Here is a 27,974-nt window from a genome sequence, read left to right on the forward strand (position 1 = left end):
GATGTTCCGAACAGTTTTCTTAGAATGTGGAATACATTCGGCCCATGATGTTGTGCCAAGCATGACGCAAAATTAAACCAATTCCTTCTGCTTACCCTTGATCAGTATCCCTCCATTCCTTGCTTAGTCAAATGCTTATCTAAAAGTCCCTAAAATGCTCCTAAAGTTTTGCCTCCTTCATTACCCCAGCAGTGCGTTCCAGACTCCTCCCACTCTGTGTAAAAACAAACTTCCTCTCACATCTCCTTTGAACTTTCCCCCATCACCTGAAATGCATGCCTCCAAAAAGAGAGTATAAGATGGATCTGGCAGATAAGGGTAAAGATAATCCCAAGAAGTTCTATAGCTAAATTAAGAGTAAAAGGGTTGGTAGCGAGAGAATAGGATCCTTAAAGACCAGCATGTTGGTCTGTGTGTGGAGCCAAGGAGATGGGGAAGATTTTTAATGAGCATTTCTCCTCCGTGTTTACTGAGGTCAAAATCATGGATGCTAAGGAAATCAGGGAAACAAGTAGAAATGTTTTGGACTGCATATGTATTACCAAAGAGGAGGTGTTTGCATCCTTGAAGCACATTGGAATGGATAACTCCCGGACGCCTGATCAAGTCCATCCTCGGATGTTGTGGGAGGCTTGGAAAGAAATTACAGAGGCTCTTGCAGAGAGTTTTGTTTCATCTTTAGCCACTGGTGAAGTTCCGGAAGACTGGAGGGTGGTTAATGTTGTTCCATCCTTTACGAAAGGTAGCAAGGACAAGCCAGGGAACCACAGGCCAATGAGCCTGATGTCAATGGTACGCAAGTTATTGGAGAGGTTACTGAGAGACAGGATTAACCAACATTTGGATAGTCAAGGTCTGATTAGGGATAGTCAGCATGGATTTGTGCATGGGAAGTCATATCTGACAATTCTTCTAGAGTTTTCAAGCGAAAACCAAGAGGACAGATGAATAGGGCAGTGATGTTGTCTTCAGTGGACTTCAGTAAATCCTTTGACAAAGTCCCGCACTGCAGGCCAGTCATGAAAGTTAGGCCGCATGGGATCCAGGGAGAGCTAAATTGGATCCAAAATTGACTCGATGGTAGGAGGGTGATGGTTGAAGATAGTTTCTCAAACTGGAGGCCTGTGACTAGTGGTGTGCCACAGGGGTCGATTCTGGAACCTTTGTTATTTGTTATTTACATCAATGATCTGGATGTGAATGTACAAGGCATGATTAGTAAGTTTGTGAATGATACAAAATTAGGAGGTATTGTTGATAGCAAGGAAGGTTATCAAAAATTACAGAAGGATCTTGATCAGATGGTGAAGTGGACTGGAGATTGGCAAATAGAACTCAACAGAGATAAGTGTGACGTGTTGCACTTTGGAAAGTCAAACCAAGGTAGGACTTATACAGTAAGTGGTCAGATCCTGAGGAGTGTCGTGGTGTTCGAGGGACCGAGGAGTACAAGTACAGAGTTCTTTGAAAGCAGCATCACAAATAGACAGGGTGATGAAGCCAGCATTTAGCATGCTGGCCTTCATCGGTCGAGGCATTGAATTTAGAAGTTGGGAATTACGTTACAGTTGTGTAAGTCATTGGTGAGGCTGCATTTGGAGTATTGTGTACAGTTTTGACCACTCTGTTATAGGAAAGACAATAGTTAAACTGGAAAAGAGTGTAAAGAAGATTTACAAGGACTGGGCGGCACAGTGGTCCCTCACAGCGCCAGGGACCTGGGTTCAATTCCCGTCTCAGGTGACTGTCTGTCTGTGTGGTGTTTGCACATTCTCCCCTTGGTTTTTGTTAGTTTCCTCCAATAGTCCAAACATGTGCAGGTTAGATGAATTGGCCATGTTAAATTACCCAGTGTTAGGTGAATTTGTCAAGGGTAAATATAAAGTAGGGGAATGGGTCTGGGTGGGGTACTCTTCGGAGGGTCATGTGGACTTGTTGGGTCAAAGGGCCTGTTTGCATACTGATAGGGAATCTAATCCAGTCGGCCTGAGACATAGGGAGAGGTTAGCCATGATAGGACTTCATTCCTTGGAATGTAGGAGAATGAGGGGTGACCTTATTGAGGTATATAAAATCATGAGGGGCACAGATTGGATGAGTGTATGTAGTCTTTTTCCCAGAGATGGGGAGAATTGAAAGCTTGAGGCATAGGTTTAAGGTAAGAGGGGAACAATTTAAGTAGGATTTGAGGGAAACTACTTCACGCGAGAGTGGAATGGGCTGCCAGAGAAAGTAGTTGGGGTAAGCACAGTAATGACATTTTAAAAACATTTGGATATGTACATCGATAGAAAGGGCTTAGTGGACCAAATGTGAGCAATTGGAACTAGCTGAATGGGTGCCAAGGTCAGCATGGACCAATTTGGGCCGAAGGGCCTGTTTCCATGCTGTACTATTCTATTCCATTATTTGACATTGCTATTCCAGGTAAAAGATTCTGATCATCAACTTTTATTTATTTAAGTGAAAAGGACAGTCTACAAAGTCATAATCTGTTATTTGTTTATGTCTCATCTGTCTCATCTAATTGTCTGTTGATCATCAATACAACCTCTGCCATTTGCAATTTAGATAAGACCGTAGGATGGCCATAAGGCATTGGAGTAGAAGTAGACAATGTGAGTCTGCTCTACCATTCAGTGACGACACGTTTGAGCTGATAATCCTTGATTTTACTTTCCTGAATTTTCCCCATTACCCTTAATTCCCTTAATGATTTAAAGGCTTTCTATTCAGCCTTGAATATACTTAATGACCCAGCCTCAGTTACCCTTTGTATTAAAGAATTCCACTGGTATATAAAGTGAAGATTTGAAAACTATCCAGAATCTCTACTCCATTGTTTTCCCTTCTCCTTACCCACACTCTTTCTTTCCCTGCTCCTTCTCTCCTCCATCACAGCCTCTCTTTCCTTTCAACCGTCATTGACCCAGAGAGGTTTTGCCCTTGCTTCTCTCTCCATCACCTCTCCCTAACTTTTCCCTGCATTCCTGTTTTCTGTCCTCCTCGTCTTTTGGAAAGAAGATGGGGCAGGACGAATGAAGAAGGAAAGGTGGTGTGAAGAGAGAGGCTTGGGAAGTGGATGAAAGGCAAAAAGTGAGCAGTCATTTATCACTCTCTGTGGCTAACAGTGACCTCCTATTGAATTCTCTGTCATTGAATAGCTTGGGTCATTGTTGATTAAGCCAGAAATTCTGATGTAAGGTCCCCTATAAAATCTGCAAGTGTTTCCCAATATCTAGAAAATAGAGGCCGCTTCTCTCCAAATTTCCAAAATTAGTTGCTAGTCATTATGCTTCCCAGTTAAAGTTAAAATCAAAGTATTAAATCACATTATGTGAAAAATTAAGTTCTTTCCTCTGAAAGATATTGTGACTTTCCTCTTTTAAAAAAAAAGCAAAATACTGCAGATGGTTGAAATAAAATCAAAACAGAAAATTCTGAATACCTGCAGCAGCTCAGGTAATAAAATGAGGCTGCTCACCCATCAAGCTGTTTCTGGCTCTCAGAAACAGAGAGCCAGAACCTTACCTTTTCTCTGTAGCCCAGCAATGTTTTATTCCCTTCAGTTATTTATCCAATCTTTTTTGAAATCCAAATTAAGTTTGCCTCTACAACAGTCTCAGGCAGTGGATTCCAAGTACAAACTACTTGCATCAAAATGTTTTTCCAAATGTTAGCTTTGGTACTTGTTGCAATCACTTTATATCAGTGCGAGCTAGTTCTTGAAGAAAGTGAAGACTGCAGATGCTGGAGATCAGAGTCAAAAAGTGTGGCACTAGAAAAGCACAGCCGGTCAGACAGCATCCGAGGAACAGCAGAGTTGATTTTTCCAGTATAAGCCTGATGAAGGGCTTGTGCCTGAAACATCAATTCTCTTGCTACTCGGATGCTGCCTGACCGGCTGTGGTTTTCCAGTACCACACATTTTGAAGTTAGTTCTTGAACCTAATATAAAGGAAACAATATATTTTATTTTCTCTGTCCAGACCCTTGATGATTTTGAATACCTTGTCAAATCTCCTCTTATCCTTCTCCAAGGAAAAGTAGCCCCAACTTTTCCAACTATCTTCATAAATGAAGTATATAATTGTCAAAATCATTTTTCACTCACTATAATGCCTTTGCACCCTTCCTAAAACACAATAATGGAACAATGGGGCGCAGGGAACACTGTGGAGTGCCAGAGACTTCTGCCTTCCTTTCACTTTCAAATTCCAAATGTCAGCAATTTCAAATTGACCCTCACTTGCACTGTGCAACCTGATTGAGAAATGGTAATGAAGTCATTGATCTCTTAGCATCAAGGTACTTGGTTGGCCTGGTATCCTCTGCTGTAATGGTGGCCTTAGGCAAGAGTTCCTCATAATTCAGCCCCACACAACCCCCCTCAATTGCCAACACTTGCTCACTCATTATTGATGGTTAATGTGGAGGTCATCCTTTACTCTCTGACCTTTGTGTTTTTGCTTTTTCCCTCAGCTCTTTGAGAATGAAAAGAATCCAAGACGAGGCAGAACAAATCGGGCATCAGTTTACAGCTTCACAAGATCACAGCGTCGCAATCGTTGTAGCACTTTCCGAGTAAGAAGAAACCAAACTATTTATTGGCAAGAAGGTTTACAGGTGAACTACGACGGTGGGTTTCTGAGGTAACCAAGCTATTAGTTATTGCTTCAATTGATGCTTCTGTCGTCTATAGTTCCTGAAACTCAGTAAGTCCTTGCTTTCCCGTAGTGTGGAATCTTCTGATGTAAACTGGAAGAGGAAAAAGAGTGCGGGAATTAAAATCAATTGCCAATCTGAAACAAGAGATTTCTCAGCAGTCGCATTCATCACTGATCACGTCAATTCTCTGATCGATCAGTGGTTTCCAGGTAAGGGAGTGTGAAGCTATATGTACTGGCCCACTACTGTTCCATGTTGTGGCTCATTGAGCAGCACTTGCCTCTGAGTACTGAAGGTTGTGGGTTCAAGCCTCACTCGGGAGACTTGAGCCTATAATCTAGGTTGATCACGTAGTGCAAACCTGAAGGGTGTGCTGCTCTGTCAGAAGTGACATCATTCAGATGAGATGTTGAAGCAAGATGTCCTGGGTATCTGTAAAGACATAATCCCTGGCATTGTTTTGAAGAAGTGCAGTGGAGTTACCCTTGTGTCCTATTCAACTTTTATCTTCAGGCAGCATTTCGCTAAAGTGCTACAAAAGTTTTTATTGCACAAGATTAAGGTTCCTGGTTTGGGGAGGTAATATATTAACATGGATTGAGGATTGATTAAAGGACTAAAATAACAAATAATTAACACATCGTTTTGAGGATGACAGTAAGTACCACGAGCCTCAGATTTTCATAATCTATGTTCATGGTTTAGATAAGAGGGCCAAGTATAATAGAAGAAAGTGAGGACCGCAGATGCTGGAAATCAGAGTCAAGAGTGTGGTGCTGGAAAAGCACATATTACAAGTATAATATATCCAAGCTTGCTGCAGGTACAAACCAAATGGAAAAGTAAGCTATGTGGATGCAGAGAGGCTCAAAGCAATGTAGACCCAATGAAAACTAGGTAAGAAGATGGAAGGTGATAGATGAATTAGCACATGGGAAATATGAAATTATACACTTAAGTGGGAAGAATAGAAAGTACAAAAATGTGACATCAAAATTGGAGGTGTAGTGGACAGCCAAGAATTTTACCTCCAGAGTATAAGAGGATCTTCATCAGCTGGGCTAATGGGCTGACCAATGGCAGGTGGGGTTTAATTTTGACAAATGTGAGGTACTGCATTTTGAAAAAGCAAATCAGAGCAGGACTTATACACTTAATGGTAAAGCCCTGAGGAGTGTTACTGAACAAAGGGACTTTGGAGTGCAGGTTCTTAGTTCCCTGAAAGTGGAGTCACAGGTAGATAGGATAATGAAGAAGGCATTTGGTATGCTTGACTTTATTGGTCAGAGTATTGAGTACAGGATATGGAGATTATGTTGAGGCTTTCCAAGACATTGGTTAGGCCACTATTGGAATATAGGTAAAAACAATGACTGCAGATGCTGGAAACCAGATTCTGGATCAGTGGTGCTGGAAGAGCACAGCAGTTCAGGCAGCATCCAACGAGCAGCGAAATCGACGTTTCGGGCAAAAGCTCTTCATCAGAAATAAATATTGGAATATTTATGGTTCTGGTCTCCCTGCTATAGGGAGGATGTTATGAAACTTGAAAGGGTTCAGAAAAGATTTACAAGGATGTTGCCTGGGTTGAAGGGTTTGAGCTATAGGGAGACGCTGAAAAGGCTGGGGCTATTTTACCTGGAGTATTAGAGGCTGAGGGATGACCTTATAGTGGTTTGTAAAATCATGAGGGACACAGAATGGGTAAATCAACAAGGTCCTTTCCCTGGGGTGGGGGAGTTCAAAACTGGAGGGCGTCGGTTTAGGGTGAGAGAGGATAGATTTAAAAGGGATGTTTTCACGCAGCGGGTGGCATGTGTATGGAATGAGCGACCAGAAGAAGTGATGGAGGGTGGTACAATTACAACATTTAAAAGGCGCCTGGATGGGTATATGAGTAGAAACGGGTTGGAGAGATATAGGCCAAATACTGACAAATGAGACTAGATTAATTTAGGACATCTAGTCAGCATGGACGAGTTGGACCAAAGTGTCTGTTTCTGTGCTTTGTGTTTCTATGACTCTAAATGGTGCAAAACTATGAAATGTGCTAAAAGGAATTTAGTTTCCTTGTTCACATCACAGAACGAAGAACAGCTCAGCCCAGGAACAGGCCCTTCAGCCCTCCAAGCCTGCAACACATTTTGCTCTTCCATATGAAAGCTATCTTCACTAACAGCACTGTATCCCTTTATTCCCTTTCTAGTCATGTACTTATCCAGGTGTTGCTTGAATGCTGCTATTGTGACTGCTTCCACCACCACCTCTGTCACCGTGTTCCAGGCACTCACCACCCTTTGTGTGAAAAACGTGCCTTGCACATCTCTTTAAACTTGCTCCTTGCACCTTGAATCTTGGTTGCCTAGTAATTGCTCTCGCACCCTGAGAAAAAACCTTATACTTTCCACTCTATCCATGCCACTCACAATCTTTTAAACTTCTATCAGGTCGCCCCCTCAAGCTCTTGCATTCCAGTGAAAACAAACCCAGTCTACCCAACCTTTCAACCATAGTTAAAAAAAAAACCCATACCAGGCAACATCTGGTAAACCTTTTCTGTACCCTGTCCAAAGCATCCGCATCCTTCTGGTAGTGTGATGACCAGATCTGTATGCAATATTCCAAGTGTGGCCTAACTAAATTCTATAAAGCTGCAGCATAACTTGCCTATCCTTATACTCAGTGCCTCTTCTAATAAAGGCAAGCATGCCGTAGGCATTTTTTTAACTACCTTATCTACCTGACTACCATCTTCAGTGATTTGTGGACTTGCACACCCAGATCACTCTGCGTGTCAATACTCCTAAGGTTTCTGTCATTCACTGTATAATTTCCACTTGTACTCGACCTTCGAAAATGCATCACCTCACATTTGTCTGGATTAAACTCCATCTGCCATTTTTCTGCCTGTACTTCCAGCTGATCTGTATCCTCTGGCAATCCTCCTCACTATCTGCAACTCCACCAATCTTTGTATTGTCTGCAAACTTACCAATTAGACCAGCTACGTTTTCCTCCAAATCATTTGTGTAGATTACGAACAGCAGAGGTCTCAGCACTGATCCCTGTGGAAAACTACTAGTCACAGCCTTCCATTCTGAAAATCATCCTTTTACCGCTACCTTCTGTTTCCTATGACTAAGCTAGTCTGAATCCATCTAGCCAGCTCATCCCAATACCAGGTGACTTTCACCTTTTGTACAGTCTGCCATGAGGGACCTTGTTAAAGGGTTAACTGAAGTCATGTAGATAACAACAACCACTTTTCATTCATCAATCATCTTCTTCACCTCCTCAAATAACTTGATCAACTTAGTGAGGCACGACCTCTCCTACACAAAACCATGCTGTCTAATGCTAATTAGGCCATTTGCTTTTAAATGCTTATAGATCTTGTCCCTGAGAATCTTTTCCAATAATTTCCCTACCTCTGATTTGAGAGTCACAGGCCTATAATTTTCTGGATTATCCCTATTATTCCTTTTAAACAATGGGACAATATTGGCTATTCTCCCATCCTCTGGCACCACACCTGTGGCCAAAAGGATACAATGCTCCAGCAATTTGTTCTCCTGCCTCCTCCGATATTCTGCAGGACTCGGGGACTTACCCATCTTAATACTTTTTTAGGATGCACAAAAACCTCTTCCTTTCTGATAGCAACTTGGCTTAGAAATTCAACACTCCCTTCTCTGAAATCATCCTCCACCAATTCCTTTTCTTGGACGAATACCAATAGAAAGTATTTGTTTGGACTCACCTGCCTCTTCCTTGGATGCTGCCTGACCTGCTGCGCTTTAACCAGCAACACATTTTCGGCTCTGATCTCCAGCATCTGCAGACCTCACTTTTTACTCCACACACAGATTCCCTCCTTTGTCCTTGAGTGGGCCAACCCTTTCCCTAAGTACCTGCTTGTTTTTTACATATATATAATAAGCCTTGGGATTCTCCTTAATCCTGTTTGCTCACGGCTTTTCCTGATCCCTGTTAGCCTTTCTAATTCCTTGCTTAGATTCTTTCCTACTTTCCTTATATACTTCAAGGGTTTTGCCAGCTCCCATCCTCCTAGACTTTGCATATGCTTCACTCAAAATGCTTCACAATAAGTTCACGTGCAGAGAATTGGTATAACAGTGTCAGAACCCATGTCTTTTTAATTTATTTTCAAAGCTAGGAACAGAAATAAGGAAAAGGTGTTTTGTTAAAAACCAATGTTTGAAATGGTAGCTGCTGTTTTGAAAGCAAGTAACCTTGATACTCATGGCAGACATTGTAAACAACTGCTAGTAATTGAAGTTCAGATTGCACAGCATAGGAGCTAGGGATTTGTACTGATGCAGCTCTTGTGTGCAACAAGATGTTGATTGGTCATGGACTCCTATCGAGTTATCAATGACAGAGAGCTTTTGCTTCCTGAAAGCTGGATTCTCAGGTGGATGAGTAGCTTGGAGCTAGAAAAAGATACAGAAAGAAAGAGAGGGAAACTGAGTGCAGATCTTCTAACAGCCGAGAAGTTGCCTGTTCTCTGAAGTCAAAAACTCAGTTTAAACCTAAAGAAACTAGTTACCTTGTCTGTAGCAGTTGCTGTAAGTAGTGACCTTTGAATTCATAATCACACATTTTGCAAGTGATTTCTTACAAATGAGTAGAATGACATCTGAACTACAAGGGGTCTGGTCAGTCAAGAAAAATCAGTTCATAGAACATAGAACATAGAAGGGTACAGGCCCTTCGGCCCTCGATGTTGCACCGACCGAATCCTACCTCACCTATACTAGCCCAATAACTTCCAAATGCCTATCCAATGCCCGCTTAAATGACCATAAAGAAGGAGAGTTCACCACTGATACGGGCAGGGCATTCCATGAACTCACAACCCGCTGTGTGAAGAATCTACCCCTAACATCTGTCCTATACCTACCACCCCTTAATTTAAAGCTATGTCCCCTAGTAACACCTGACTCCATTAGCGGTAAAAGGTTCTTAGTATCTACCCTATCTAAACCCCTAATCATCTTATACACTTCTATCAGATCTCCCCTAAACCTTCTCTTCTCCAATGAGAACAGCCCCAAGTGCCTCAGCCTTTCCTCATAAGATTTTCCTACCATTCCAGGCAACATCCTGGTAAACCTCCTCTGCACTCGTTCTAAAGCTTCCACATCCTTCCTATAGTATGGCGACCAAAACTGCACACAATACTCCAGATGAGGCCTCACCAGAGTCTTATACAACTGCAACATGACCTCAGGACTCCGGAACTCAATTCCTCTGCCAATAAAGCCCAGTACACCATATGCCTTCCTCACAGCACTATTTACCTGGGTGGCAACCTGGTAATTGGAATCCTGAAGTAAATAATGTTAAACTGGCTTTCCAGTTTTCTCCCTCCTTCAATAATCTATTTTCCCTACTTCGTTTGCATGTGGAAGGAGGGGTTTTAGTAAGCCATGATAAATGTATCTATTTAGCTATAGTAAAATTTAATTGCTTGTAATAAATAATAAATCTTCAGCATAGAAAACTGCTCAGTGCTTTGATCTGAAAGTCAGGTGAATTGGACTGCTGTGCGTACCATTTTTTTAAAAATGTTGAACGTTTGGCATGACTCAAAGTAGCAGAATTTGATTTGTGGCATACTAGCCCAGTGGGTCGTAACAAAGATCTTTATTATAAGAAAGTTGGTGGGCAAGGTAAAGGCTGTGATTGTGTCAATTATATTGGGTTTTGAGTCCACACCGAGGGTATTTTGTACAGCTTTGGTCCTCTTGTCTAAGGAAAAAAGGGACATTTGTTCAAGGTGAGATGGGTGTGTACTAAAGATTCACTGGATTGATTCATGAGGTGAGATGATTATGTGAGATTGGAGAGAGTGAATTTATACTTTCTGGAGTTAAGAATTAGATAATTTCATTGAAGCATTTATCATTTTGAAGGACTTGCAGGACAGATTCTGAGAGACTGTTTCTCCTAGAGAATCTACCATTGAAAGTCATTAGTGGCTGACCCCAATCCCTAAGACTGAGAAATCTCTTCCCTCGGGGTTGAATGTTTGGAATTCTGCACCTCTGAGATCTGTGGGTGTTCAGTAGATGAATACAATGAAGATTGACATTAATAGATTTTTGGATGCTAGGAATGTTAAGGAATATGGGGAGAATAGAAGAAAATGGTGGCTAAGTCCAGCTAAGTCTATTGAGTGGAGCTTCAGAGTATATGACCATTTCTAGCTCTGATTTCTCATGTTATTTCAAATAGCTGATCAGCTCATCATCAAGCTGCTGATTGTGGAATTTTGCTTTACACAAATTCACTGCTTTTAGAAATTTTAGCAGTACTTTGAAGCCAGAAACATTCGAGACAGATCTTTTCTTTAACTCACTGTGACTGACAGCTCTTACAGGCACAGAAGCAGATGGAACTCCCTTGGTCGAACAATATGTTCCGTGTCCTCACTGCAGCCCCACAGCAACAGGGGAAGCTCAAATCCACAACCAGGTCCATGGCCTGCATTACTTCAAAATGGAGGACTGCTTGCTCACTGCCATCGAACACACGCACATTGAGTGCCCCAACCACCCAATGGACCCAGTCTCACTGGAGGAGCTAGTTCCAGAGCTTTTTATGACAGATTTCCCAGCCCGGTAAGAACCTTGTGAAAATGTCATGAAGGAAAAATGGAATTCTGGGATGTACATTATGTTGTTGGGCTTCACTGCTTAAGTGAGGCCTGCAGATGCTGGAGATCAGAGTTGAAAAATGTGTTGCTGGAAAAGTGCAGCATCAATGGAGCAGGAGAATCAACGTTTCGGGCATAAGCCCTTCTTCAGGAATGAGGAGGGTGTGCCAAGTAGGCTAAGATAAAAGGTAGGGAGGAGGGACTTGGGGGAGCAGCGTTGGGAATGCGATAGGTGGAAGGTGGTACATGTATGGAATGAGCTGCCAGACGAAGTGGAGAAAGCTAGTACAATTGCAACATTTAAGAGGTTTTTGGATGGGTATATGAATAGGAAGGGTTTGGAGGAATATGGGCTGGGCGCTGGCAGGTGGGACTAAATGGGATATCTGGACAGGTTGGATCGAAGGGTCTGTTTCCCTGCTGTACATCTCTATGACTCTAATAAGAAAAAGAGAAAAGATCAGAGACACCTGGTAGCAGTGTAGAAGAACTGACGTGTGCTGGGGCAGAGATCAGTATTGGTTGCTTGCTTCGGCTCTGAGTGGCTGGGAAAATCACCAAGAATAAAACAGATGATAAAGAAGAGAATTAAACGTGGGGACTTTGCTTAATATACATAGAGGGAAATTCTTTCATTATTCAACAAATGGTAAGCAAGAGATGGAAACCAAGAGTTCTCATGAAGCACCAAGTAGAAGGAAGGTTTTTGAGCTGAGTACTTTTAGTCCATGACTGTTTTCACTGTACCACTGATTTAGAGAAAAGAGATGGGATCAATGTAGGAAGCAGAGACATTTAAAAAGATCGGTTTGTAATTTCTAAAATTCTATGATGTTGAGGGGGTGGTTTAAAACCATTGGCACTAAGCTGAATTTCGGGTGTTGTTCCCTATGACAAGTGACCCCACATGCTAAACCACTACCCTTTGTATGATGTCTCGGTGACCCGGTGCTATGTCACCTGGATTAAGTGTGAAGTTCAAGTAAAACCAGCATTGACTAAGGTTCTAAGTATAGCGTTACCACCTTCACAGGAAACCCAAATGAAGATTAGAGTCTATGTAGATAGCAATCAAACCTTCAGGGATATCTCCTGATGTTGGCAAACCTCCAATCTCTCATTGGCAAAAAAGAATGTTCGCTCACTGGTTTACGTTTTGTTTAATATGTTCATAAAGAATTGCTTCCAGAGCAGGGTAAATAAAGCGGAAACAGTAGATTAATATATTTGGATTTTCAAAGGCATTTGATGTATACTGCACATAACTACATAAGGTAAGACTGGGAATAGTTTATCAGCATGAATAGAGGATTGACTAACTAATAGAAGTCAGAGTTGGGGTAAAGGGGGCATTTTTAGAGTAGCAATCTGTAAGTACTGGAATGTTACAGAGATTAGCGCTGGGTCCACAATTACTTACAATATATATGAATGGCTTGAATGATGGAAGTACTATCGCCATGTTTGCAAATGGTATAACAACAAGTGAGAAGGTGAGGATGACATACAATCTGCGGAGTAATATGCAGAAACTTAGCAGATGGAAGATTAGATTACTTACAGTGTGAAACAGGCCCTTCGGCCCAACAAGTCCACACCGACCCTCCGAAGATCAACCCACCCTGACCCATTCCCCTACACTTACCCCTACACCTAACACTACGGGCAATTTAGCATGGACAATTGACCTAACCTGCATAGTTTTGGACTGTGGGAGGAAATCGGAGCACCTGGAGGAAACCCACGCAGACACAGGGAGAATGTGCAAACTCCACACAGACAGCTTCCTGAGGTGGGAATTAAACCTGGGTCTCTAGCGCCGTGAGGCAGCAGTGCTAACTACCGTACAGGAAAACTGAATTATGCATTTTGGCAGAAAGAATATAAATAGAAATATATAATGTATAAAACATATAAATAGAAATATTGCAGAAAGCTGCAGCACATAGGGCTTTGAGATCATGGCATAAAGTTATAGAGTCCCACAGCACGGAAACAGACTATTTGGTCCAACTTGTCCATGCCAATCTGACCTGGCAAGTATTTGGCCCATATCCATCTAACTCCTTCCTATTCACATACCCATCCAGATGCCTTTTAACTGTTGTAATTTCACCTACCTTCACCACTTGGCAGCTTGTTCCATACAGACAGTCACAGGGGTACACAGCATGGAAATAGTTTGGTGCAACTCATCCATGCTGACCAGCTATCCTAAGTAAACCTATTCCTTTTGCTAGCATTTGGCCCAGATCCTTCTAAACTCCTTCTATTTATGTACCCATCCAGATGCCTTTTAAATGTAATTGTACCAGCCTCCACCACTACCTCTGGCAGCTCAATCCATACACGCACCATGCTTTGTGTGAAAGCGTTGCCCCTTGGGTCCTTTTTAAATCTTTCCCCTCTCACCTTAACCCTGTGCCCTCTAGTATTGGAATGCCATTCCCCAGGGAAAACACCTCGATAAGGTCAAACTTCAGCCTCCATTGCTCCAGGAAAAATAGCCTGGTCTATTCAGCCTCTCCCTGTAACTCAAACCTTTCAACCCAGGCAATATCCTTGTAAGCCTTTTCTGAACCCTTTCAAATTTCACAGCATCCTTCTGATAGGTGGGTGACCAGAATTACACACAGAATTCCAAAAGTGGTTGAACCAATGACCTGTACAGCCATAACATGATTACCTAACTCACTATGCACTGATCAATAAAGGTAAGCATGCCAAATGCTTTTGTGAGCCATGAACTAATTTTTTAAAAGATTGTAATTTTCCTTTGGATGTCATGGCTGTTAAACTCCTTTCCCAGTTCACTTCAGCCAGCACTGCTGTCAGTCCTTTGTAATTCCTCTTGTTTCACTTTCACGCATGCACCAACCTCTGCATGAAAAAGTTACCTCTCAGGTTCTTTTTGAGCCTTTCCCCTCTCACCTTAAACCTACACTCTCTAGTTTTCGACTCCCTCACCCCAGGAGAAAGATCTTGGCTATTCACCCTATCCATGCCCTTCATGACTTTATAAACCTCTACAAGGTCACCCCTCAGCCTCTGAGATGGGATGGGGTGAGAGAAGCCTCCCCCTGTAACTCAAACTCTTCAGCCCCATCAACATGCTTGTAAATTTGTTCTGCACTCTGTCAAGTAAATCAACATCATTCAATAGCAGGGTATCCAGAATTGTATGCAGTGTTCCAAATGTGACCTCACCAATGTCCTGTATAGCTGCAACATGACATCCTAACTCCTACACTCAAATGTTCTGATCAATGAGGGTAGGCATGCCAACCATCACCTTCACCACCCTGTGTACCTGGGACTTCACTGTCACTGAACAGTGCACCTGCAACCTTGGATCTCTTTGTTCAGCAACACTCCCCAGGGACCTGCCATTAACTATATAAGTCCTGGCCTGGTTTACCTTGCCAAAATACAACACTTCACATTTATCTAAGTTAAACTCCATCAGCCACTTCAGTCCATTGGCTCCATCTGATCAAGGCACCCTTGGTACTTTGAGATAATCTTCTTAACTGTCCACTATACCAACTATTTTGTTGTCATAGAGCCATAAGAATGTTAAGCATGTAAACAGATTAGATTAGATTACTTACAGTGTGGAAACAGGCCCTTCGGCCCAACAAGTCCACACCAACCCGCCGAAGCGCAACCCACCCATACCCCTGCATCTACCCCTTACCTAACACTACGGGCAATTTTAGCATGCCAATTCACCTGACCCGCACATCTTTGGACTGTGGGAGGAAACCGGAGCACCCGGAGGAAACCCACGCAGACACGGGGAGAATGTGCAAACTCCACACAGTCAGTCGCCTGAGGTGGGAATTGAACCCAGGTCTCTGGCGCTGTGAGGCAGCAGTGCTAACCACTGTGTCACCGTGCTGCCCACACCGTGCGTGCTGGATCCTTTGGTCCAATTCATCCATGCCAACCAGATATCTGAAACTAATCTAGTCCCATTTGCCAGCACTTGGCCCATATCTGTCTAAACCTTTCTTATTTGTATACCTAGCTAGGTGCCTTGTAAATGTTGTAATTGTACCAGCTTCCACCACTTCTTCTGGCAGCTCATTCCATACACGCACCACACACTGCATGAAAATGTTGCCCCTTAGGTGCCTTTTAAATCTTTTCCATCTCACCATAAACCTAGTTAAAAATCACACAACACCAGGTTATAGTCCAACAGGTTTAACTGGAAGTACTAGCTTTCGGAGCGCCGCTCCTTCATCAGGTGGTTGTGGAGTACAGAATTGTAAGACACAGATTTTGTAGCAAAATGTCTTACAACCACCTGATGAAGAAGCAGCACTCCAAAAGCTAGTGTGCTTCCAATTAAACCTGTTAGGCTATAACCTGGTGTTGTGTGATTTTTAACTTTGTACACCCCAGTCCAACACCGGCATATCAAAATCATTACTACCGTAAACCTATACCCTCTAGTTCTGGAGCGTCCCACCCCAAGGAAAGGATCTTGTTTACTTATCCTATCCGTGTCCCTCATGATCTTATAAACCTCTACAAGGTCACCCTCAGCCTCTGACACTCCAGCCCCAGTTGATTCAACCTCTCCCTATAGCTCAAACCCTCCAACCCTGACAACATCCTTGTAAACCTTTTCTGAACTCTTTCAAGTTTCACAATATCCTTCATCTGCAAACTTACAACCATACCTCCTGGTAATACATCAAAATCATCTATATAAATGACAAAAAGCAGTGGACCCAGCACCTATCATTATGGCACACCGCTGATCATAGGCCTCCAATCCAAAAAGCAACCCCCTACTACCATCCTCTGCCTCTTATCGTCAAGCCAATTTTGTATCCAATTGGCTAGCTCTCCCTGGATCCCATGTGATCTAACCTTACTAACCAGTCTACCATACTGAACTTGTTGAATGTTTTGCTGAAGTCAACAAAGATAACATCTACTACTCTGCCTTCACTGATCTTTTTTGTCACATCTTCAAATAACTCAAGTCAGGTTCATGAGACACAATTTCCCATGCACAAAGCCAGTTTGACTAACCTTTGCCTTTCCAAAGTCCTATCATTCAGAATCCCCTCCAACAACTTACCCATCACTGACATAAGGCTCACTGGTCTATAGTTCCCTGGCTTTTCCTTATAGCCTTTCTTAAATGATGGCACCACATTAGCAAACCTCCAGTCTTCTGGCACCTCACCTGTGGCTGCTGATGATACAAATATCTCAACAAGGGGCCCAGCAATCTCATCGCTAGCTTCCCACAATGTTCTGGGAAACACTTGATCAGGTTCCACAGAATTATGTATGTTTATGAGTTTTAAGATCTCCAGCACCACCTCTTCTGTAATATGAACTCTTTTCAAGACATTACTATTTATTTCCCCAAGTTCCTGAGCTTCCCATGTCTAAGTCCACAGTAAATTTTTCAGTTTCTCTAGTCCTCCAGCATTGCCTACATTTACCAGCCATGTCTTTTACACTGTCAGGAACATACTGTCTCTGAATTCTCGGTATCTCATTTGGAAAGGCTCCCACTTCCCAACCATCCCCCCGTTTACCTGCAAATAGCCTCCCCCAATCCACTTTTGAAAGTTCCATCCTGTCAAAATTGGCCTTATTCCAATTCAGAGCTTTAGCTTTTTGATCAGTTCTATCCTTTTCCATAACAATTTTGAAACTAATAGAATTATGATCACTTGCCCCAAAGTGATCTTCCACAGGGCACGTCAGTCACTTGCCCTGCCTAATTTCCCAACAGATGATCAAGTATTGCTCTTTCTCTAGTAGGTACAAGCACATCTTGAATTAAAAAAATGTTCTTGTACAGACTTAACAAATTTCTCCCCATCCAAGCCCTTAACACTATGACAATCCCAGTCTATATTTGGAAAGCTAACATCACAACCCAATTATTCTTAAAAATATCTGAGATCTCCTTCCATATTTATTTCTCAATTTCCTGCTGACTATTGGATGAGGGCCTATTATACAATCCCACAAGATGATCATCATTTCCTTATTTTAAAGTTCCACCCATATAACTTCACTGGACAATCTCTCAGGAATATCCTCCTCAAGTACAGCTGTAATGCTATCCCTAATCAAAACTGCCCACTCCCCTCTTGAACCACCACACCCACTCCCACCCCGCCCTCCACCTTTCTGTCTTTCCTGTATAACCTCTATGTCCCAGAACGTTCAGCTGCCAGTCCCGTCCATCCCTGAGCCATGTTTCTGGAATAGCTATGATATCCCTGTTGCATTTTCCCAACCATGTCAAGGTTCATCTGCCTTACCTATCAGGCCTCTTGCATTGAAGTAAATGTGGTTTAATTTATCAGTTTTACCTCATTCTCTACCAAGCTCTTGTTTGCCTTGACTATTTGACTTGCTCCCTTTACCTACTGTTCCAGCCACAGCATTTTCTCTTTTCTCATAACCGCTCTGGTCCCCACCCATTCCCTCCCCATCTTACTAGTTTAGAGTCTCCTGAACAACAACAGAAAATCTTCCTGCAAAGAATTGGTCCCCTTTCAATCCAGGTAGAGCCCATCCAACTTACACAGGTTATTTTTAACCCTGAAGAGGATCTAATGGTCCAGAAGTGTGAATCCTTGCCTCCTGCTCCAGCTCCTCAGCTACGCACTCATCTGCTCTATTGTCCTATTCACACTCTCACCAGCACATAACACCAGGAATAGTCCAGGTATTATTACGCACGAGGATCTACTTTTTAACCTCTTGCCTGGTTTCCTATATTCTGTCTGTAGAACCTCGTCCCTTTCCTTACCTATGTTGTTGATACCAACATGCGTAATGACCTCCTGCTGGTCACTTCCCTCTTTCAAAATATTTTGCACCCTTGACCCTTGCACTAGGCAGGCAATGCACCATGCTGATGTCTCATTGACAGCTGAGAAATGTCTGTCTGTCTCCCAGACTAAAATCGATCATTTGGAACCTGATATAATCCTCATTACAGTAGAGCTAGTTGTGCTACCAGAAACCTGGCTGTCTGTGCCTCCCTGCTACAGTGTCCAAAACAGCATACCTGTTTGAGATGTATTAGCCACAGGAGACTCTTGTGCTACCAGGATACCTCTCCTACCATTCCTAGCAGTCAGCCATCTATCTGACTGGATCTGTGGTGTCCCCACCTTCCTGAAACCACTATCCATCATGCTCCCTTGCTTTTGTAAACTCCTCACTGCCTTTAACTGCTGCTCCAACTGACCCATGCGGTCAGATAGGTTTTGAAATTAAACATATCCTGCAGACGTAGTCTCTAGGAACTTTCAAATTCTCCCACATCTGACAGGAAAAGCACATTAACTTACCAAAAGCCATTTCTGCCCCTTTAACAATGTACAGATGCAGAAATTACCTAAAAACAATAATCACAAAACGTTAGCAATCATATTCAGTGGTAACAGGGAAAGCAAATAGACAGTTGGCCTTTATTTCAAATGGAATGAAGTATATAAGTAATGAGATCTTGTTAAAACTTTACAAGGCACAAGTTAGATCATACCTCGAGATGTTAACTAAGTTGAGCTTGTCCTCATTAGAGTTTAGAAGAATGAAATCTGCCCTTGAAGGATTTAACATTCTTAGGGGACTTCTTGAGGTAGATGTGGAATGTTTGCATCCTGTTGTGGAACAGTCTGGAACCCAAGGGTGATCTCCGAATAAGGTGTCACTGATTTAAACTCCGAGGTGAGGAGGAATTTTTTCTCTCAGAAGCTAGTGAATCTGTGAAATTCTGTACTTCAGAGGGTTGTCAAGGCTGATTAGTTATGAACATTCAAGGCTGAAATAGACAGATTTGTAATCAATAAATGCATCAAAAATTATATGGATAAGAGGTGAGCATCATTAGATTAGCCATGATCACATTGAATGACAAAGCAGATGCGATGGGCTGAATGGTCTACTTTACTCTTACGTCTATGGTTTTGTATGTACCCCATTGAGAGGCCAAAGATCTGATTTGATTGTTGTTAGATCAGTGCAAAGGATGCAGTTAATTTTAGACAATTCTTTTTGACTGTGACCCCATGCTGACACCCATTGACCAAGGCCAGAAGTACAAGGAAACACCCTGATTGCAAATGCATCATTGAAACTGATTCGAGACTGAATCGAGATCCATAACAATCGTTTAAAATATGAGAAAAAGCAATGAAAGCTACAGAGAAAGCAATTTCTATCCTTTCATGAATGCCTTTTCTAATGCCTCATGATGTAACTCGATGTAGGTGTATCTGATGTACAAACCCTCCTCCAGCAAAACTGTCAATAGTTACACCACATTTTGGGAGCAGAACCACATAATCTTCTTTTCTATCCAATATTTTACTTAGCAGTATACAGAATCCAACAACATAGCAGCTTGTTTTGGTGAATGTTTTGCTTATTAAACAATTACATTTAAATTGTTGAAAAGGGGAACATATTTCCACAATTTATACTGCTGGAGAAAAGGGTCCAAATTCATTGGCAAGCCAACCTTGGAAGAAATGATGGGAAAAAATAGATTTATCATATCCCAGTTAATTCAAAAAAGACACAGGCTTGCACATATTCCCTTCTTGCAGAGATTATTAGTCTCTATGTATGAATGTGTGTTACTTCCAGAGAACATACATGAGCCAAATTACAAGCTTGACAAATTATCTCAAATTGATAGTTACTATCATCCCTATTAACACACATGGAATTGTTCAGTGAATGCTTTCCAATCGCAGAAATACATCAAACAGCAGACATTTTGCATTGAATTTCACAACTGTGGCCTGGTTGATTGCAGGGTCTGTTGTTTACCTACCCTCTCCAATCTACCTGTCATTGTGCCTGTCCATGACAGTATTGCTAGTAGTGACTATCACAATGTCCTTGTGGAGATGAAATCCCGACATCACATTCAGTACACCCTTCATTGTATGTCATGCTGTCAATATGTTAAATGGGGTAGATTTGAAATAGATACAGCAACTAAAAGCTGGGAATCCATGAGCTGCTGTATATCATCAGCAGCAGCAGATTATATTCAGCCATATGGTCTGGCACATCTTTCATTCTGTTATTAGTAAGCCAGGAGTAGCACCAAACATAGTCAAAAAGAGTAGCTGGAAAAACATAGCAGGTCAGGCAGTATCCTGCTTAACCTGCTGTCCTTTTCCAGCACCATCCTTTTCGAATCTGGGTCTCCAGCACCTTCAGTCTTTACTTTCTCCTAGCAGCACCAAACAGACATAAAAGTGAAGTATCAACCTGAAAAACTATACCACAGAAATATTTGCATCCAAACAATGGAGCTCTATTCCTGATGCAGGGCTTTTGCCCATAACGTCGATTTTCCTGCTCCTCGGATGCTGCCTGACCTGCTGTGCTTTTCCAGCACCACTCTAATCTAGACTCTAGTTTCCAGCATCTGCAGTCCTTGTCTTTATCTAATGAAAACAGCATGCAATAGACAGAAAGTAGTCCCACAATCAACTGATCAAATGAAAATTCTGCAGTATTTCTGCATGCAGTCATGAATAATGGTGAACAATTAAACAACAAACATCCTTAGTGATTTTTTTTAGATTACTTACAGTGTGGAAACAGGCCCTTCGGCCCAACAAGTCCACACCAACCCGCCGAAGCGCAACCCACCCATACCCCTACATTTACCCCTGACCTAACACTACGGGCAATTTAGCATGGCCAATTCACCTGACCCGCACATCTTTGGACTGTGGGAGGAAACCCATGCAAACACGGGGAGAACGTGCAAACTCCACACAGTCAGTCACCTGAGTTGGGAATTGAACCCGGGTCTCAGGCGCTGTGAGACAGCAGTGCTAACCACTGTGCCGCCCACTCTGCCGATGGGGTAGCCCAGCGCATCAGTCATGTTCAGTTAGGAATGTCAAGTGGGTGATCCGTCCCAGACTCCTCCTGAGTGACCAGCATCACAGATGCCAATCTCCACCAATTTGATTCATGTGATATCAAGAACCTTCGAGAGACACTGAATATGGTAAAAGCTATGGGTCCAAATAACTTTGTAACACTAGTGCTCTATGCCCTGAAATAAATTGCTCCAGTACATCTACACACTGGCATCTACCCAGCAACGTGGAAAATTGCCCATATATTGTATACAAAAACCAGGATAAATCCAATCCGTTACCATCCCATCATTCCACTCTCAACCATCAGCAAGATAGTAGAATGTACAGTTAATAGTGCTATCAAGCAGCACTTACTTGGTAATAACCTGCTCACCAGTGGGTTCCACAAGGGCCACAGAGCTCTTAGCTCTAAATGTGGATGTTAAAAAAAGCTGAAAGCCAGAAATAAGATGGGAGTACCTATCTTTGACATCAGTCAGCATTTGACTAAGAATAGCATCAAAGAGCCCAATAAAACTAAATCCAAATAGAATAATGAAGAAAACTAGCCACTTGTTGAAGTCTTATCTAAGACAAAGAAAATTGCTTGTAGTTGTTGGAGGTCTATCACCTCAGTCCCAGAATGTCACCACAGGACTGTCATCTCAAGGGAGTGGCCCACATCCAATCATCTTCAGCAGCTTCATCAGTGACTCTGTCTTTAGATTGAAATTAGAAATGTGGATCTTTGCTGATGACTGCACAATGTTCAGCACCTTTCACACTCCTCGAACAGAAACAGTCAGTGTCTGTATGCAACACATTCTGGACACCATGCACATTTGGGCTGATAATGGCAAGTAACGGTCATAACCATACAAGTGCCAGGCAATGACCAACTCCAATAAGAAAGAATCCAGCCATCTTTTGGCGTTCAATGGCAGTGCCATTGCTGAATTCAGACTATGAAAATTCTGGGAGTTACAGTTAAACATAAACTGAATTGAATCAGCTTTTTATTATTGTGGCTATAAGAACAGGTCAGGGAATTCTGTGATGAGTAAATCACCTTCTGATTCCCTGAAACTAGGCCATCTTGCTAAACCTAGCTGCTTCATACTGCTACTATGCAGTGACATTACCAGTGGTATTTTACAGAATGCAGCCATCATTCCATAAGACAATTCAGCCTACTGCACAACTAAGCACCAGTGCCATATTTCAAACATTTGATGCCAGGTACATGGGTTATATGTCACAATAATTGGCCCCTCAAGTGAAACAGCATGCTCAATCCATTGTTTGTAATCAGCAGAGTATAGAGTGTACTCAACCAATCTAGAATTACAAAACCCAAAACAAAATGTAAATCATTAGCTGTGACTCCATGTTAAAGTAACACTTGCTGAACAATCCTGAGTATGCTAATAGCTACAGTAATAACTAGTTTAGGATAATCAATTGAGCTTGTAACCTGGTTAATTTTAATTTGCTAAAACCGATATGCAGAGTCCTGTTCTCTGCAAGCAAAATAAAAGTCCTAGCCTTGCTTCATATTTTGAATCACCTAGGGACTTGGGGAGCTCTCTCTATGGAAACTCCTCGACCAATCAAAGTTCCCGAGGAAACCAGTCAACCCTCGTCTCCTATAATTAGTGATCTTTTGAAATTAGACGTTTTCGTACTTGTCCTGATGAGTGCAAGATGAAAAGTTTCAGCAAGACATCTCTCTTCACAGCACGATTCAAGTTGTGTACCACCAAGTGACAATTACATTTATATCAGTCTAACTAATATCTGACTCCTACTCAGTTTAGCAGAGGGTTAGTATAAATAGTTATCTCTGTGTTTGTCTTTGCCTAAATTGAATTATGAAAAGTTTACTGCAGTGTTGTTTTTATAATTGTGTTTAATGCTGTTGTGCAGGTTATTTCTAGAAATGAATTGTCTGGAACAGAATGAATCTACAGACAATATCCTCGGACAAGGAGGAAGTGGGACAACAGTGTACAAAGTAAGATATAACAGCATGCCAATAGCAGTCAAGAAATTCCACTTCAAAAAATGTGGACAGCAATCTGATGGCGTCAATGAGGGTAAACATCTTAGAATAAATATGTTCAAAAATAATAGCCGAATGTCACAAGTACATTTAAGTTTGGAATTGTGTTCCTCTTCTTTATACCAGTAATATTATTTCAATAGGCAGGAATCTGCTGGACTAGTTTGGGATGGATTGTGGAATTTTAAATGTACTGCCAGGAAATCTTGCCAGTGTGTTTTTGAGACTTCCCCTGATATCCGGCATTACCTTGCATCAAAATGTTTCGACATTTTCTACTCTGAACGGTTATATTGCAAAATGGATTGTACGCAGACACTAGATGCTTTTACATGCTGATTCTATGGGATATCAGCATGATGGAAAACATTTAAAAGGCCAGTTTTGGCTCCAACACTTCAGTCTTGCTGTACGATATACCAAGTTATAATATAGAGTATCATAATATGTAGTATATTATTTAAAGTTAACAGTGGGAGATCATGTATGCTAACAATTAATGCTTGGGAATCTTAATTATTTATGGCTATTAATAAGACATACTGAATATGGAGACTAACGATGTTAAGGATAAGCAATGAAAGATATTAAATCTTAAGAATATCCAAAACTAGAGGGCGTAGGTTTAAGGTGAGTACCTTATGACTACCTAGCACTGAGCGATGTTGAATATTAAAGGTTCAAAGGGTGGGAATGTTATGAATTCATTTTCAAGTGTTATTGACAAGGGTGTTGCTGATATGGTTAGGATTTGTTATCTATCTCTAACTGTCCTTGAGACGTTGGTGATGAGCTGTCTTCTTAAACAATAGCATTCCTTGGGTTTTTGGAACACCTATAGTGCAGTTAGAAAGCAAGTTCTAGGATGTAGGCATACCAACAATGAAGAAATAGGAATATGATTACAAGGTTGATGTGTACCTTAGAGAAAGAGACAAGTAGAATTTGACAAAAGTTAAAGCCTGGATCTTAGTCTCTATTCCCACATGGATACAAGTTATTTTTTTCAAATCTTCCATTTCAGATTCAATGTTCAGACATCTGGAGGCCATGGAGGCATTACGGAATTTCTCCGAGTTCCGTCAAGAGGCCAGCATGCTTCATTCCATGCAACATCCATGCATTGTGTCACTGATTGGCATTAGTATTCACCCACTTTGTTTTGCCTTAGAGCTGGCTCCATTGGGCAGTCTGCATACAGTTTTGATTGATTATGCTGAAGGTAATAGTGAAGAACACATCCACTTAGTGGAAACATGATTTGGCGATGCCAGTGTTGGACCGGGGTGTAGAAAGTTAAAAAATCACACAATACCAGGTTATAGTCCAACAGGTTTAATTGGAAGCACTAGCTTTCAGAGCGACACTCCTTCATCAGGTGGTTGTGGAGTACACAATTGTAAGACACAGAATTTATAGCAAAACGTGTAGCGTTGCATTGTATTACGCTCAAAAACTGCATGAATCCATGTAAGATTCTGTTAATTTATTTTTTAGATTAGAATCAGTCTAAACATTATGGCACAGACAGCAGCACACAGTGGGCCAATCCCTTCAACATATTATCTGGGCTGACACCAATTGTTAAAGTTAATCTGAGAATGTAACTTTTTAAAAAAAAGTTTTGTGATCTACATATCAAAGAAGTGAAACTATCATGGTTATTCTAACAGATGAGAGACTCAACGAACAATCAAGGTATAATTTCAGTTACATCACACTGTAAACTTTTGTTGTAAATTCTGTGTCTTACAATTGTGTACTCTACAACCACCTAATGAAGGAGCAGTGCTTTGAAAGCTAGTGCTTCCAGTTAAACCTGTTGAACATTAACCTGGTGTTGTGTGATTTTTAACTTAGTGGAAACAGTATTTAATGCATCCTGCAGAGTCCTAGACAATCACCGAAATAAGGTACAGGGTGAGAAAAGTTTGGATTTGGGAGTACAAAATCTAAATATGGAAAATTTGAATTACAAAGAATTCAAAAAAGAATTATAGGATATTTTATGGACCTCCTAACTTGAATTTTTGAATAATAAAGTTTCATGATTTACATTTGTTTTAAGTTCTATCAGTCTGTAAAAACAAAAGTAATCTAAGGTAAATTAAAATTATCATTGTGAAAACCTAGAACAACTATTCTCTTTCAAACAGGCACTTCATTTATTCCCCTGGGACATATGTTAACTCACAGAATAGCCTATCAAATTGCAGTTGGCTTGGCATACCTGCACAGAAAAAATATCATCTTCTGTGACCTGAAATCGGATAATGTTTTGGTTTGGACTCTGGATTTGACAGAAACAGTAAATGTGAAGCTGTCTGATTATGGAATATCTCGTCAGTCATTCCATGAAGGAGCCCTCGGTGTTGAAGGTACTCCTGGATATCAGGCACCAGAAGTCATGCCTGGAATTGTTTATGATGAAAAGGTGAGAAGCAGAGTTACTATGTTCAAAGTGTTGCAATTGTGAATTGAGTAGAATTGAATTTATTGGCATGTGTACCGAGACACAGTGAAAAGCTTTGTCTTGGGAGCAATACAGGCAGATCATGGAGTTAAGTAACACAGATAAGTAAATAATAGATAGATGGCGGCAAAAAACAAAAGCACAGGTACAGGTGAATGTTCTGAGTCCATTCAGTATTCTAACAACAGTAGGGTAGAAATTTACGAAACCAGCTGGTACGTGTGTTCAGGCTTCTGTACCTTCTCCCCGACTGTAGAGGTTGTAGAAAAACATTGCCAGGGTGGGATGGATCTTTGAGAATGCTGGTGGCCTTGCCTTGACAGCGGGCCTGGTAGACAGAATCTATAGATGGGAAGTTGTCTGGAGTAACTTCTGATCAGGTAGTATTGTGTACTTTATTGCTCAACATCAGGCTACAGTCCTTGTAATTGTCGTTAATCTGGTTTAGTTCCTGTTTTTTTTTCACAATTACGTAATATTTGAATCTTTCTTCATTCACACCAATTCTCCTTGCTTAATACCTCCCCTCCATACCACTTACCATATCCAAATCAGGTTCCACTGTAGCCACAGTCCACAAGCAGTTATTGTCAAAGTCATAAATGATGTCCTGTGTGACCGTGAAAGGATAAGCTATCACTCATACCTTACTCCATCTGCTGCAGCTTTCTTAACCACACCATACTCCAACACTTACCTACTAACTACATTTTCCTGATTCTGTGCTCATCCATTTAACCAGAACCAGAGACCAATGAATCTCTGTAATGACTTTTCTTCTTGCTCCCGCACCGTTACCTCTGACCCTCAACGGTCTGTACTTGGTTTCCCTCTATTTTTCATGTACATACAATCACCCAGCAGATCTTATGAAAACACTTACGATACACTCATTATATATGCTGATGGCCTCCAGTTCTACCTCACTACCACCTCTCTCAATCCTTCAATTTTCTGTAAGATGTTGTTTGATGACTTGTCTGACATCTACCAGTGGATGAGCAGGATTTCCTCTGCATATTACACTGCATAAGCGTGAACTCTCTCAACTCTTCCAAATCAAGCAACCCCCCCCCAAGCTTTGACATCAAACCAGATAATATAGCAAATGGCAAAACTTTGGTCAAAGAGAAAGGTTTTAAAGAAAGTCTTAAAGAAGGGGAAAGAGCTAGTAAGGCATAGGGGTTTAGCCAGGGAATTCTGAGTTCAGAGCCCAAGCTGCTGAAGACTGAGCTGCCAATAGTGGAGAAGGTAAAACTGGGGGATCATCAAGAGGCCAGAATTCAAAGAGAACAGGGAGGATCATGGGGCTGGTGAAGATTACAAAGAACAGAAGGAGCAAAGCCTTCAAGAAATTTGAAACAAAGGATAAGAATATTTTTTTAAAATTCAGTTTCAAATGTTAATTGTATCTTATGTCATGCAAAGAATCAGCCAGATGGATATCTCATTACAGATACATTAAAGTTTCAATTGCATCAGGAGCCAGATGACCAAAATAATATATTTTGTGTATTTAATGTCTTAATCACATATTTCTATTCTTACACACTTTACACTCATGTTCCCAATCCCCTGAAATATTTTAAACAAAAAAGCTATCTCAATAGGTACACTATCTTCAGACCTCCATTCTGTAAAATCTTATCTTGCCTGATACCAGAACAAATGTGAAAGATAAATGAGAAAGGGCATAACAGCAGGAGTAATCTGTTACAGAAACTGCATAAAACTATCTAAAACAATAAGGAATAAATGTTATAGAACATTAAGCCTAACAAAAGATAAAACATTGAATATTTCAAGCAATGAATGGAGAATAAATTAGCATGGCTGTGCAAGCATTCCAAATAAACCTACCTTTTCTTTTAAGGTTGACATGTTTTCGTATGGAATGGTTTTGTATGAATTGCTGTCTGGGCAACGACCAGCCCTCGGACAACACCAGCTGCAGATTGCTAAAAAACTGTCAAAAGGAGTACGACCTTCCCTGGGATCTCTGGAACAAGTGCAATTCCATAGAATGCACAATCTGATGGTCGAGTGTTGGGATACAAAGCCTGAAAAGGTAAAGAACCACAGATGATGGGATAGGAAGGTGAAAGATCAACAATTTGTATTTGTACCATGTTGAAAATAGTCTGGAGCACTGTGTAGAGTGGAGAAAAAAATACAGCAATGAACAAGGGAGCAAAGGAC

General features: G+C 41.4%; 1 protein-coding gene across 2 annotated transcripts in view; it reads left to right on the forward strand.

The window, feature by feature from the left end:
* Positions 1–27,974, forward strand: part of lrrk1 (leucine-rich repeat kinase 1) — a 242,398-nt gene that overhangs the window by 152,857 nt on the left and 61,567 nt on the right. For both annotated transcript variants that reach the window (XM_060853361.1, XM_060853362.1), the window contains 7 exons: positions 4,483–4,652; positions 4,738–4,877; positions 11,066–11,315; positions 23,167–23,336; positions 24,327–24,524; positions 25,459–25,736; positions 27,649–27,843. In XM_060853361.1, coding sequence (XP_060709344.1) covers positions 4,483–4,652; positions 4,738–4,877; positions 11,066–11,315; positions 23,167–23,336; positions 24,327–24,524; positions 25,459–25,736; positions 27,649–27,843 — 1,401 coding nt within the window. The remainder of the gene's footprint in view (positions 1–4,482; positions 4,653–4,737; positions 4,878–11,065; positions 11,316–23,166; positions 23,337–24,326; positions 24,525–25,458; positions 25,737–27,648; positions 27,844–27,974) is intronic.

The sequence above is a fragment of the Hemiscyllium ocellatum genome, chromosome 39 (assembly GCF_020745735.1).
Source record: "Hemiscyllium ocellatum isolate sHemOce1 chromosome 39, sHemOce1.pat.X.cur, whole genome shotgun sequence".
NCBI classification, from domain to species: Eukaryota; Metazoa; Chordata; class Chondrichthyes; order Orectolobiformes; family Hemiscylliidae; genus Hemiscyllium; species Hemiscyllium ocellatum.